Source organism: Harpia harpyja, chromosome 6 (assembly GCF_026419915.1).
Source record: "Harpia harpyja isolate bHarHar1 chromosome 6, bHarHar1 primary haplotype, whole genome shotgun sequence".
NCBI classification, from domain to species: Eukaryota; Metazoa; Chordata; class Aves; order Accipitriformes; family Accipitridae; genus Harpia; species Harpia harpyja.
Genome location: NC_068945.1, coordinates 54,866,625 through 54,879,943, shown reverse-complemented (window position 1 = coordinate 54,879,943; position 13,319 = coordinate 54,866,625). Strand labels below are relative to the sequence as shown.

Below are 13,319 nucleotides of genomic sequence, written 5' to 3'. Positions count from 1 at the left end.
GGCCTATGAAATTATTTTTGTTCCAGTTATTGTTAGCATTCTCAAACATACTACATTTTTGTAAAGCCCTGTTTACAAGCATGTCATCATCAGATTGGATAAAACTGCAATATGATACAGTAAGATGGAAGACAAACAAAACTACTGCTAATACTTTTAATCATCTTGTCCTGTACTGGGACTATATCTCATGTATTTTGTATAAATATGCAAATTCCCATCTTTTCTATATTTCAAAATTATTAACTTGGCTTAGTGACAGACTCAGGAGTTCTCTGACATTTATACATGGAACGGTAGGCATGCAATTCTCATGCATCAGAAGACGAAGATATGAGATACAGTGAAAAGGCTGAATTTTCTACTCTACATTGCAATAATGGGGCAGGGCCAGTAGCATGACATTGCTGCATCTGTGACTGTGACACTGCTATAAAGCATACAGCAGTCCTCTTGCCAGAAGGCAGAATTAGGATGGGTGCAATGGCAATCTACCCTCTCCATCTGCCATGTAAGATACAGGATGATACTATTTATCCTATCTTGAGCTAACAGGTAGCTCAAGATACCTACTGAGCTACCTATAGACAGAAAAGTGCACAGACCTAAAAAAGAAAGGACTCTACAAGCTGGGTATATCAATTTGAAATGTTTAATGAGATTCACTTTCAGACATCCAAACAATTGCACATGCTGTGAATTAGCTCCATAACCTTCACTTGCTAACTTTCTTGATAAACACACCAAGAGCTATGCATTTCTAACTTTGTAATTCAAATTTCCATTTACATCCATCTTTTCTTTTTCTTATGAATGTTGACTCAGTGTTTCTTCTACAGTGACCATATATCATGTGTAGCACAAGCAGGGCAGAGATAAGAAAGTTTTGCAAAACTCATCTTTGTGTGCATAGACTTTGATGTTCCTGGCAACTGCAGACTGAAGTTTCTACTGATGTCTCAGTTATCAAATACTTATCAAGATTAGAACCTCTGCATGCTTCTCCTTCCCCCACACACAGAAAAGGCCTCTTAAAGAGCATAACCCTAAGTAAACGGAATAATTTCAACAAATTTAAGGTGAATTAGATTTTATTTTACTTTGGGTTATTAGCTGTAAAGCATGCATTATTTACCACACCTGCCTTATAGAAATGTTTTATAACTGAATAGCTGTTTTAAAGTACTTTATTCTTTCCTCAGAGCAATTTTAGGAAGGAATGCCTTCAGAAACAACCATGACTTCAGAATACACAGTTCTACTGAGCACAGATTGTTGAAGATTGTGACTGGGAGGTATTTATCAATCACAAGATTGACGACAGATTCCTATCTACTTCTTATTTGGAGGATGAACACAGATTCGTCTTCCTATGCTTAATTTTCTAACTGTTTAAAAAGCTGTTTGGGAGCTACCATTGCTAGATTAAATGGGCCTTTTTTTATTTTTATAGCTATATGCAAATGCTAACAATCAAATACTGTATCCAACAAGTTCCAAAGACTAAGGAGATCCTATAACTGTCAATAACCAGAAACTCTCTGGTTATGCCAAAACCTGGAGGCAGAGGAAGGAACAAAGGTAAATGTATTGGGTTTGTGTGGTAAGGTTTTGGTAGCAGGGGGGTTACAGGGGTGGCTTCTGTGAGAAGCTGCTAGAAGCTTCCCCTATGTCCAACAGAGGCAATACCAGCCGGCTCTAAGATGGACCCACCGCCGGCTAAGGCCAAGCCAATCAGCAATAGTGGTAGCGCCTCTGGGATAATGTATTCAAGAAGGAAAAAAAGTTGCAGGGCACACAGAAACAGCAGCCAGAGAGCAGAGTGAGAACATGTGAGAGAAACAACCCCGCAGACCCCCAGGTCAGTGAAGAAGGAGGGGGAGATGCTCCAGGCGCCAGAGCAGAGATTCCCCTGCAGCCCGTGGGGAAGACGATGGTGAGGCAGGCTGTCCCCCTGCAGCCCATGAAGGTCCACGGTGGAGCAGATATCCACCTGCAGCCCGGGGAGGACCCCACGCCGGAGCAGGGGGATGCCTGAAGGAGGCTGTGACCTCGTGGGAAGCCCGTGCTGGAGCAGGCTCCTGGCAGGACCTGTGGCCCCGTGGAAAGAGGAGCCCACGCTGGAGCAGGTTTTCTGGCAGGACTTGTGACCCCGTGGGGGACCCACGCTGGAGCAGTGTGCTCCTGAAGGACTGCATGCTGTGGAAGGGATCCATGCTGGAGCAGTTCGTGAAGAACTGCAGCCCATGGGAAGGACTCACGTTGGAGAAGTTCATGGAGGACTGTCTCCCGTGGGATGGACCCCACGCTGGAATGCTGGAGCAGAGGAAGAGTGTGATGAGTCCTGCCCCTGAAGAGGATGAAGCGGCAGAGACAACGTGTGATGAACTGACCCCAATCCCCATTCCCCGTCCCCCTGCGCCACTGGGAGGGGGTAGGTAGAGAATCCGGGAGTGAAGTTGTGCCCAGGAAGAAGGGAAGGGTGGAGGGAAGGTGTTTTGAGATTTAGTTTTATTTCTCATTACCCTACTCTGGTTGTTTGGCAATAAATTAAGCTCATTTTCCCCAAGCTGAGTCTGTTTTGCCTGTGACCGTAATTGGTTGAGTGATCTCTCCCTGTCCTTATCTTGACCCACAAGCCCTTTGTTATATTTTCTCCACCCTGTCCAGCTGGGGGGGGAGTGATAGAACGGCTTTGGTGGGCACCTGGCATCCAGCCAGGCTCAACCCACCACAGTAAATTACTTAGCAAGTTACAAAATGGAAGGGGAAAAGGGGATATGCTTGGATTCTACAGTATGTGCAAATTAGCATATTATAGAGTTAAGTATCTTTCTGCACAAAAAAAACCCCAAACCATATGAAGTTCCCAGCAAGTGACAAAGAGCAGAATGGCAGGTCTAATGAGTTCCTGGCACAAGAACAATATACTGCAACCATTTTTCTATACAGATTCAATGGTTCCTAAGTAAGACCTTTGAAAGTCTGCAGTTTATGTTAAAATCCAGATCCCAAACAGTAGAATAACACAAAAGTATGTATTTAACTTAGTTAAACCCTTACTAGTTAAAAAATATCTCAATGCAGTTAAGATTATGTGTTAAAGCCTCTTTGGTTAAGATTTGCAAGCTATGCAATGCATGCATATGCAACATGCACAATCTTTGTACTTAATGGCAACAGGTATCAGCTAATATTGCACAAAATTAGGCTTATTTAGAAAAATATATTAAAAGGTCAAAAAGACTTGATTGCTAAAGTTGCTCAAAACTGATTATCAAAATACGTTTTCCTACTCCAGAGAAGTACCAGCCAAATCTTCTCCCTGGAGCTCCATCTACTGACATCAAATAAAAGCTGCCACATGTTACTCCTCAGAAGTAACATCTGCAGCCTTAACATTAGGGACCAAAGCTGGCAGTGAATGACATTCCCTGCACAGATATTAAAAGTGATTCCTCTATTGTAAGCAGCAGCAAGCATAATATAACGGCATTTACCTTCCAGGGATTCAATTCCAGTTGCTTGGGCCAGCAGGTCTTCATGTCTTGCAACAACCTTTAAAAAAAAAAAAAAAAAAGAGAGAAATCAACACAGAAAAATGGGGATGTATGCCTGAAAGGAATACTAATATATCATCATCATCCCTACATTAGGCAGACACAGGAAAAAGCAGCCATGCCTTAAAGATGAAAGGGTTTTCAGAACACATTTTAATTCACAAAAGCGGCAAGCTCACGATGAGAAGAGGGTCAGCAACTGCAGCACAGCTGACATCTTAATTGAAGCCAGCAGAGCAATCACATTTCAACACACCTTCATATACAATAATAATTGTAAATGTAAACTTATTAATCACACAGTAATAATGTATAGTCACATTTTTAATATTTTGTTTTCCATTTATGACATTTAGAAATAGTTCCCAAAGAATTTACCAACTGGGGTAGGGGGAGGGAAGAAGCAGGTTTTGAAACTACACAAAAACTTAGCATGTGTTCTCACTGCAAGGTCCACTGTGGATTTGTGGCATCTGCATAGATTTTACCAAAAAACCTTCTACTATCAAAACTCAAAAGCCTTTCTGAAGGCGTGGAGGTGCGTTAACATGTTATATTTGCCCAGCTAAAGGTAAGCCTTAGACCATAGGCTACGCTCCAGCACAGAATGAAAGGGTGCAAGTTAAATCATTCCCTATCTTCTCACAATTGTCATCCCAAAACACGGGCCAGCATTTCTGATAGCTGACATGATCATTTGGAAAGAGTCAGGGAACATCCTTACAAGGAAGAGTGGAACCTCCATGTATACAGAGATTGGCTGCAGAAACTGAAAACAAAGCAGTACATGGCTTCTTGGTAGGAGCATTAAGAGTGAGTTTGACTGAATAAGTATCACATTCACTACCAGTTTTACTGGAAGTTGTACCTTTAGTTACTGCTTGCAGAGTACACTGGGCAATTTCAGAAGCAACAAGATCATAAGATTACTAAGCTTTTGACTAGTTTATTATCAACCACCTCAGAATAACAGGTATGCTTTAAACTTACTTGTAAATGAAGCTCTTTATCCAACTGACTAATACCTTGGGCAAGTTTTGCTAGTTGCTCAGCTATCACAGCCTGATGGATAGACTGGGAAGTGTAAGCTTTCACATCAAAGTCCTCTCTGAAGAAGTCAGCATAACATTCTGAAAAAGATTTAGATTTTATTTTTATGCTTCAGAACAGTTAAATAATATTTATGGACCTAAAGTATACAGTTCTCTGACCTTCAATTTCTCCAAGTGTAACAGCATATGCTCTATCACATAATACAAATGTGACACTGATTTGAGAAGAGACCACAACCAAGAGAAATGAGTTTGGAGCTGATGGCTGGGGGGGTGGGGTGCGTAAATGGTGAAAAAGACACACGTTCCTTTACTCCCCACAGCCTTTTCTCGAGTAGAATACACTAAAACGTATTGATACCTTCTCCTTCAAACTTTACAGTGTAACCAGGGTGAGGCTATTGAGGTTGTACGCATAATCAAACACATACCAGTCACCTTCAAGTCGCTGAGGACTGAAGTGGCAGCAGACACGACTTCATGAAATCACACCGGACTCTTACAAGGGTACTGGTTTAAAAACTACTAAATTAACGATACCGCAATGATGATTCGGGACCAAACAAGACCCCAGTTTCCAGGCAGCGCATACTAGCATTGCCGAGCGCCTCCGTCTCTCCTTTCGGTGCACTTTTTTTCCCTTTAGGAGCAAGCGGCCACAGGCGAACGGGCCGCGCCACCGAGACCCCCCTGCCGGCAGCGGGAGGTCTCCTCCCCGAGGAGGGGGACGCTCCGCCGGCGCGGCAGCACTCCCCAGCGCCCGCCGTCCCTCCAACGCCGAAACTTTCCGTCGCTTGACAGCGCGGGGGTTCACCGCCTCCCTCGCCCCATCCCCGAGCACCGCCGCCTCACCCGGCTCTGCCCGCCCGGCCCAACACCGCCCTCGCAAAGCACCCTCTGCTTCCTCAGGGCCGCCCGCGGACGGGACCCCCCGACGCGGTCCCGCCGGCGGCGGGGAGGTACAGCCAGGCGCTGCCGCCCGCCCGCCCGCGCCGCGCGGCCCCCCCTCACCCGCCGCCACCGTCCGCGCCTCACCGTCCGCCAGCAGCTCGGCGAGGGCCGGGGCCGCGGCTCCGCCGCCGCCTGCCCCCACCTCCTCCATGCTGGCAGGTGCCGGGAGCCCGCGCGTCACTCCCGGGCGGCGGCGCGCGGCGATGATGGCGAAGGCGCGCGACGGAACGGGGCCGCCCAGCGAGCGCGCGGCAGGCGGCGGCGGCGGCGGGGCGCTCGCGCACGTGGTGAGCGCGGGGCCGGGCCGGGCGGAAGGGAGCCCTTAGCGCGGCCTGGCCGCAGGGAGGGGCGGCGGCGGCGGCACGGGCGGGCTGCGGCGGCAGCCGGGCGGCGCTCCTCGGGCCCGCGCCTCCGGCACCCGGCAGGCACCGGCACGCGGGAGCGAGCTCAGGCCGGGGTGGTCGGGCCGCAGCGCCCGCCCTGCGGGGAGAGGCGGAGGGAGCTGGGCCTGTAGCGGGAGGACGAGGGACAGCGGGCCTGGGCTGAAGCAGGGGCGGTTCTGGCCCGACGTGAGGAAAACCTTTCTCCGTGAGGCCTGTGGGGGCAGGGCAGGGGCTGCCCTGAGCCCCTGGTCCGGCCTCGGAGCCGGCCCTGCGCGGAGGGGTGGGCTGGAGACCTCCCTTCCAGCCCGAACGACCCGTACTGCGAGGAATGAAAACTAGTTCAGCGGGGGTGTTACGAAGGGCAGCGGGGCGCCCGGCGCAAGGCCGGCGTTCGTAGCTGGTGGCGGCGAAAGGCTCGCTCCTGACGCTGTGCAAGTGAGGGGCTTCTTGCGGGCTGCTTTACCAAAACGGCAGTCCGGTGTAAGGTCTAATGCTTTGCTGGATGGCCTGTGAGAAATAGCTGAATTACTTACACGCAAACACTGTTTGTTTTTCCAGATGCTAAAAGGATCGTTAATTATTCATGATTGGTGACAGCTTAGAAACTAAACGATGCCAACTAAAAGATCCCATGGATTTGTTTCATTCTGGGCAAGTTGTAAAAATATGTGCCCCTATGGTCCGCTACTCAAAGTAAGTAACTGTCATGTCAACTATGTTTTCAGTGTATTTTCTCTGAGGAAGTTTATCTTGACTGTAAAACCAGGGATGGTTACCTTTCTCTCCTTTAACTATTTAAGACGGCAGTAGACATGGGACATGTTTTATCTCATGATTATACTTGGACATCCCCACAGTATTACTGCACGTCAGAACAACATTTTAGAATAGCTAATCAGAAAAATGTCTTTCCTATTTATCTCTTGATTTTCATGTGTCTGCAGGTTGGCTTTCAGAACCTTGGTTAGGAAATACAGTTGCGATTTGTGTTACACACCAATGATAGTAGCAGCTGATTTTGTGAGATCTGCAAAAGCTAGAGACAGCGAATTCACAACAAACAAAGGTATTTTTTTTTTAAGAAACCATTGCCTTGTCAGAATGTTTTATGTGGTGATAAACCAAATTGGCCAAGTGAATAAAGTCTGTCACACAACTTGACATCCATTAACAATTTTGGTATACCATATCTGATTGATTGTAAAACTATAGAAATATTTTAGGTGAGAGTAAGCACATTCCAGTGGTAGTGTGTCAGATGAAATAGTGGAAAACCTTGTCTCCACCTGAAATCAGGGCCTCCAAACCACTTTAGATGTGTGGCGGGTTGACCACACATAGTTGGCCAGTGGCTATGCACTCACACAGCTGCTCACTCATCTCTCCTCCACCCTCCCAACAGCACAGGAAGAGAACAGGAAGAGCAAAAGCAAGAAAAACTCATGGGTCAAGATAAAGACAGCTTAATAAGTGAAGGAAAGAAGGAGAAAAAAAACAAGTGATGTAAAGGCAATCACTTCCCACCTCACACCAGCAGACCAGTGCCCAGCCAGTCTCCAAGCAATGGCCACCCTGGAACACAATTTCCATGTCCCAACCCACTTTCTTCTTCCCCTACCACTCCAGTTTCATTGCTAATGTTGATGTTATACAGTATGGAATATTTCTTGGGCCAGTTTGGGTCAGCTGTCCCAGCTGCATCCACTCCCAATTTCTTCCCCACCCCAATCTATTGGCTGGGGGCAGAGGGAGGCAGAGTGAGAAAAAGAGAAAGTCTTGACACTGTGCAAGTACTGTGCAAAAATAGCCAAAACACTGGTGCCTTATCAACACTGTTTTTGTTACAAAATCCAAAACACAGCACCTTACACGCTGCTATAAATAAACTTTAAATAAATTTAAAATTTAACTCCATCCCAGCCAGACCCAGTACGAGATGGTAGTAGGATTCTTTTCCCAGCAATTGCTGCTTTTTGTATGTTTCAGAGAAAAACACTTAACTCATTGCTGGGAAAAATTTTCTGGTCTCTAGCAAAAATAAGAGGGTTGCTAAAGGTGAAAAAATTAATAGACCAGACATTGATACAGTGGATACAGCAGGGTTTCAAATTAGCTGGAGTGGGAAGTGGAAGGCGCTGTTGGTGGACTACTTGAGATATCGAGAGGGTGATAAAAAGGAGCAAGAAGGCAAGAAGAGGCCAGGAAGTTGAAGCATGGCTAGGGTTGATGGGGAGAAGCAAGGCTTCAGGCATGGTACAGAAACATAACCAGAACACATACAAAAAGAAGATGTATAAGGAGTTGTGCAGAGTCCTGGCTGTAAAGCAAAAGAGAAAAGTGGCATGAAATACGTGGGAAGAAGTGACAATAATGATGCAGATCTGCTGGCATGAAGTGGCTGCAGTAGAAGAGTGTAACAAGGAACATGCATAGGCTGCAACTGGAGGAACGAAGAGAGCGCTGTGAACGTGCTAGTAAGATCGGCGTTGCAGGATCCATGAAGTGTGATGATTTAATCTATTCAGACCACTGAACTGGTGGTTTCATAAGTGTATATATAGTATCAGGGGAAGTATATTTCATTATTTTAGCACTGGCTGTCTATTATGCTGCATTATTCAAATAGAACAGAGCAGTTACAGAGAAAAGTCACATTGGGAAGCACAGGTAGACTCTCTTATTAGTGGAATTCAACTTTAAAAAAGCATGAATAATTCTTTGTATGTAAAAATAAATGAGTAAGAACATAACTGACAATATATATGGCTCAAAGGTCCACAGAACCACTAGTTTGTTCCCTTTCAACTTACTTAGACTTCTGATCTACACAATGTCCTATGGCATTGAAGTTCCACAGGTCAGATATGTAGTATATTCTGGGAGGTGCAGGGATGGGGAAAGAGGAAATTCTCCTTGCTGTAACTTTGCTGCCTGATAACAAGATGTACAAAATGAAATGTTCTAGTGTTGTAAACAACATCTTTTCCCTATTCACGTCTTTCATACTGGCCTTAATTTTATAGGCCTCTAAAACATTCTGCCACAGACAGCTTTGCCAAGATTATAGTATTTACATTATTAGCATTTATGCTTTTAACAAGTAGCTCCACAACAGGTTGTGAAATTTTACTGTGGTTTTATGTTTAACTTCCTGGCTGTTTGGGGATTTTGTCTTCTAATTAGCGGAGCAGGTTTGGAGCCTACAATTGCAATTTCTGTTTTCCATTTTCTTTGGCATTGACATTTCTTTGTTGTTTATTTCTAAAATAGAGATAGATGTTCTTTGTGGCTGCTGCTAAAAAGTTTAGCGAGACTCAGTATTTTTATTACTTAGCGCTCAACCAAAAATTAGGAGCGTGGGATTATTCCGAAGTATTAGCTGCAGTAATATAAATCTCTTCAGCTAGAGCACTGTCTTAAATGGACGCTATTTGGAAAATATGCAAGGGATTTTTTTTGCTTGCTGGATTTTTAGGTAACCTCTAGAAGTGTCTCAACTTGATTTGAGAGGGTACTGCTGCTGTCTCTGACTTAAGCTCCAGTACTTCAAGAACTACTTATTTTCCACTAAAATAGAAAAATCTTCAGAAGCATTTGTGGTCTTTTCAGTACCAGAAGTGCACTTGCTTTGTGCATTTGTTGGATCATCCCTTTCCATCAGTGCTTAGATATCCCCCTTCCTCTTAACTGCAGCAATTGTTTATATGGAAAGTGAGTGCTAAGACTGGTGAGGTATTTTTAGATGCCTTTAATATAATGCAGTAGCTGTAAAAGAGGAGAGCATGTTCCAAATGACCATCTGGCTCTCTGCAGGGGCTTAGTAAATCACAAGTAGTTCAGCAGACCCAAGCTGAGGTACACTGACACTTTGGTTTCCCACTTGAGACAAAGCTGCTAAAGCTGCCTCTGCCCATGTGTTCTCATTCCAACTCTGCATATTGCATTGTTGATAAAAACCAGCCATGTTAGCACAGAAGAGGAAAAAGATGGGCTGGGATAAGGAAGGGCAATGCTTGTGGGTTGTTTAGCTCCTTTCTGAAGGGTTGGTTCCATAAGCAATTTTCCCACCTGGCAAGACAGACAGCTGTGTCAGCACAGCAAAGGGACAGCATGCAGACAAGAAGGGGCAGGCTAGGAGGGGAAGCATGAAGGCTGCTGAGAAATAGAGAACACTTAGTTTCATATATCATCTTTGTGAAGGATAAGCATCTGACCAATTTCAGTCCGAAAAAGTGTATGTTGAGCCAGCAACCACCTAGGACACATATGAATGTCTGAATTCCCATCTCTCTTGGTAGATGTACTTATTTAGTAACCACTGGTCAGCTACCTTTACACGTGATCTAGGGCTTGCAGAATCACAAAATATTTGAGTTTGGAAGGACCTCTGTAGGTCATGTTATCTAGCCCCCCTGCTCAAGCAGGGTCACCTAGAGCCGTTTGCCCAGGACCATGGCTAGACAGCTTTTCAATATATGAAAAACATTCAAAATTTAGAATTTCTTCTTTTTATATGCTGGGTTTTTTTAAATCTCTAAATATCTTTTTGTTGGAGTAGGTGATCATCCATTGATTGTTCAATTTGCTGCTAAAGAAGCACAGGTTTTGTGTGATGCTGCCCGTATCGTCTGTCCTTTTGCAGATGGCATAGACCTAAACTGTGGCTGTCCTCAGAGGTAAAGTTTTGAAAAAGCTGGTGAAATAATGATGAAATAGTTTGGAATAAAGAATGCTGGTCTTCATTTTCATAGTAATTTTTGTCTTAACTTAAAAATAGACTTCGAGAGAGAAACAGCTTTTTAACCTGTCAAAAATGTCTATGTGGCAAGACACTGTTCTGAATTTTCTGAGATGCCTGTCACCATGGTGAAACTGGGAAAACCAGGTGTATTTGCCAACTTGCCTTTTTTCCTTTCTGAGATACTGAGTGTTGGCTCAGAAGTGAAGTGTCCATCCCTTCGCAACAGCTGTTAAATATGCATTACCAAAAAGAGCTTGCTGCAAATACTTTGGAGAGTGTTTTGAGAAATGATGTGGCAATTCCCAAAATAAAGAGGCAAGTCCCTGATGTCTGAGACTTCTGCAAGTGAAGGGTAGTCTTTAAAATATAATTATACAGATTATATTAATCAGGAAGTGCTGAGAAGAATTTCTTCCATCTTTTATTAGGTTTATAAGTACAGTGAATTAGTGATCTACTTCTCACTTAAATTGATAAAGATTTTGTCTTGACAGTGACACAGAGTAGTAATGCACAAATGAAGATTCTTGCTAACTGGTTCAATTGAGAGCCATTTACTACATGCATGTCAGGCAGTCTTTTTCTAAGTGAAGACCTCAGAAATAAATGTAGGAAAGCAGAAGAAAATATTAAGGTGCAAATACGTAATTTATCTATTCTAATTAGGTTGTCTTGACTTAAAATATTGTATTTGAGAAAACTCTTTTCTGGAGAGATCTGAGACTTCGGAATGGAAGTGTGGTTCTTTTTCTAAGCTAACTACAGTTAAGTATGCCAAAGTGTAAGTTCCTTTTAGGCGAAAAATATATGCTTACATTTGAATTCTTTGTTTCTTGTGCATGCTGGTTTCAAAACAACAAAACTTTGTGCATTTAATCTGCCTTTATAAGAAAAATTATTTAAGAAAAAACCTGCTGCTCTTAAGTGGAAGCAAAGGTTATTTCCTGCCAATCAAAATAAAGTGTTTTGCAGTTGAGGGAAAACAGAATATTACTGAAATCATATCCTTAGTTGCACTTCAAAAATCTTCCTTTTCAATCCAAAGTAATCTTCTGTTTAGAAGAAATCATAGACCCAATGGAAGGAGAAACATCAAATTATTTATTTTACATATGATCTAAACCATTGTTGATTAAATGTTAATTTATCTTCCTTGTGAGTCCATTTTGTGGACAGAAAATTGAACTGGAAGAGATAGTAACTCATCCAAAGTTCTAACAGCACAATGGAGACAACCAGGATCTAAAAGTTGGTGTCAAACTGCAAATGAATCATCGATCTACAGCCAGTACTATCTCTGTTTACTCAACCACACATTCTAAAGGTCATAAGGAAAGAAACTGCTGTATTTGACTGAAATTGATCTGCATTTTTTCAAATGTAGAATACAAACATTCTTTTTCTTTTAAAGATGGGCGATGGCAGAAGGTTATGGTGCTTGCTTAATAAATAAACCAGAACTAGTTCAAGATATGGTGAGACATGTACGGAATCAGATCGACAACCCTAGATTTTCAGTATCTATTAAAATAAGGTAGGTCTAACTTAAGTGCTGTTTGTGGTACATGGAAGAACCCTTTTAATGTTAGTGTAGTAGTTACACTATACTTTAACGTATGTATGTCCTGGTTTTGGCTGAGATAGAGTTAATTTTCTTTCTAGTAGCTGGTATAGTGTTATATCTTGGATTCAGTATGAGAAGAATGTTGATAACACACTGATGTTTTCAGTTGTTGCTAAGTAGTGTTTATATTAAGTCAAGGATTTTTCAGCTTCTCATGCCCAGGCAGCAAGAAGGCTGGAGGGGCACAAGAAGTTGGGAGGGGACACAGCCAGGGCAGCTGACCCAAACTGGCCAAAGGGGTATTCCATACCATGTGATGTCATGCCCAGTATATAAACTGGGGGGAGTTGGCCAGGGCAGGGGGGAAGGGATCGCTGCTCGGGAACTGACTGGGCATCAGTTGGTGAGTGGTGAGCAATTGCATTGTGCATCACTTGTTTTGTATATTCCAATTCTTTTATTATTATGATTGTCATATTATTATTATTATTTTATTCCTTTCTGACCTATTAACTGTCTTTACCTCAACTCAAGAGTTTTACTTTTTTTCTGATTCTCTGCCCCATCCCACTGGGTTGGGGGGGAAGTGAGTGAGCAGCTGCGTGGTGCTTAGTTGCTGGCTGGGGTTAAACCACGACAGTCCATTTTGGTGCCCAATGTGGGGCACGAAGGGTTGAGATAACAATGGATGTGACCAGAGCGTATTAAAACAAATTTGATGCAAGCATTCATTATATTAGTTTAATAGTTGCTGGTCACAATGTTGATTTATGAGCTCTTAGAGTTGTGGCACTCATTTTTAGAGTTCTGTTATGTATCACCTCACTTGCTGTATGTAGTCCCTGTGCTGCTGCTTATCATCCGTGGGAGGTGGATTAAGGTTTTCACTTAGATGTATTGTGTAATACTGGCTTATGGTATGATAAAATTATCAGTCCTGGGACTCATCTGGTATTTGCACTCAGCATTGTCGTCACCTCTATATTTCGGGAGCCATCTGTGAGAAACTTAATAATTACACCCTTTACCTTTCCTCCTTGGAGAGCCAATCTATGGGCGAGACACCTT

General features: G+C 43.6%; 2 protein-coding genes across 5 annotated transcripts in view; one reads left to right on the top strand and one right to left on the bottom strand.

Moving 5' to 3' along the window:
• The window catches only part of COG5 (component of oligomeric golgi complex 5), a 194,938-nt gene extending 189,160 nt beyond the window's left edge, over positions 1-5,778 (bottom strand). The window contains exons 1-3 of the mRNA XM_052789451.1: positions 5,648-5,778; positions 4,551-4,690; positions 3,501-3,558 (exon numbers count right to left, since the gene is read on the bottom strand). Of these exons, the coding sequence (XP_052645411.1) occupies positions 3,501-3,558; positions 4,551-4,690; positions 5,648-5,714 (265 nt within the window). The 5' untranslated portion in view covers positions 5,715-5,778. The remainder of the gene's footprint in view (positions 1-3,500; positions 3,559-4,550; positions 4,691-5,647) is intronic.
• Positions 5,755-13,319, top strand: part of DUS4L (dihydrouridine synthase 4 like) — a 43,422-nt gene continuing 35,857 nt past the window's right edge. Inside the window, exons 1-5 of one of the 4 annotated variants that reach the window (XM_052789458.1) lie at positions 5,755-5,850; positions 6,505-6,639; positions 6,891-7,012; positions 10,505-10,622; positions 12,099-12,221. In XM_052789458.1, the coding sequence (XP_052645418.1) occupies positions 6,530-6,639; positions 6,891-7,012; positions 10,505-10,622; positions 12,099-12,221 (473 nt within the window). In that variant the 5' untranslated portion in view covers positions 5,755-5,850; positions 6,505-6,529. Of the gene's footprint in view, positions 5,851-5,877; positions 6,640-6,890; positions 7,013-10,504; positions 10,623-12,098; positions 12,222-13,319 lie in introns of those variants that run through there. The other 3 variants (XM_052789461.1, XM_052789459.1, XM_052789462.1) reach the window with 3 other exon arrangements.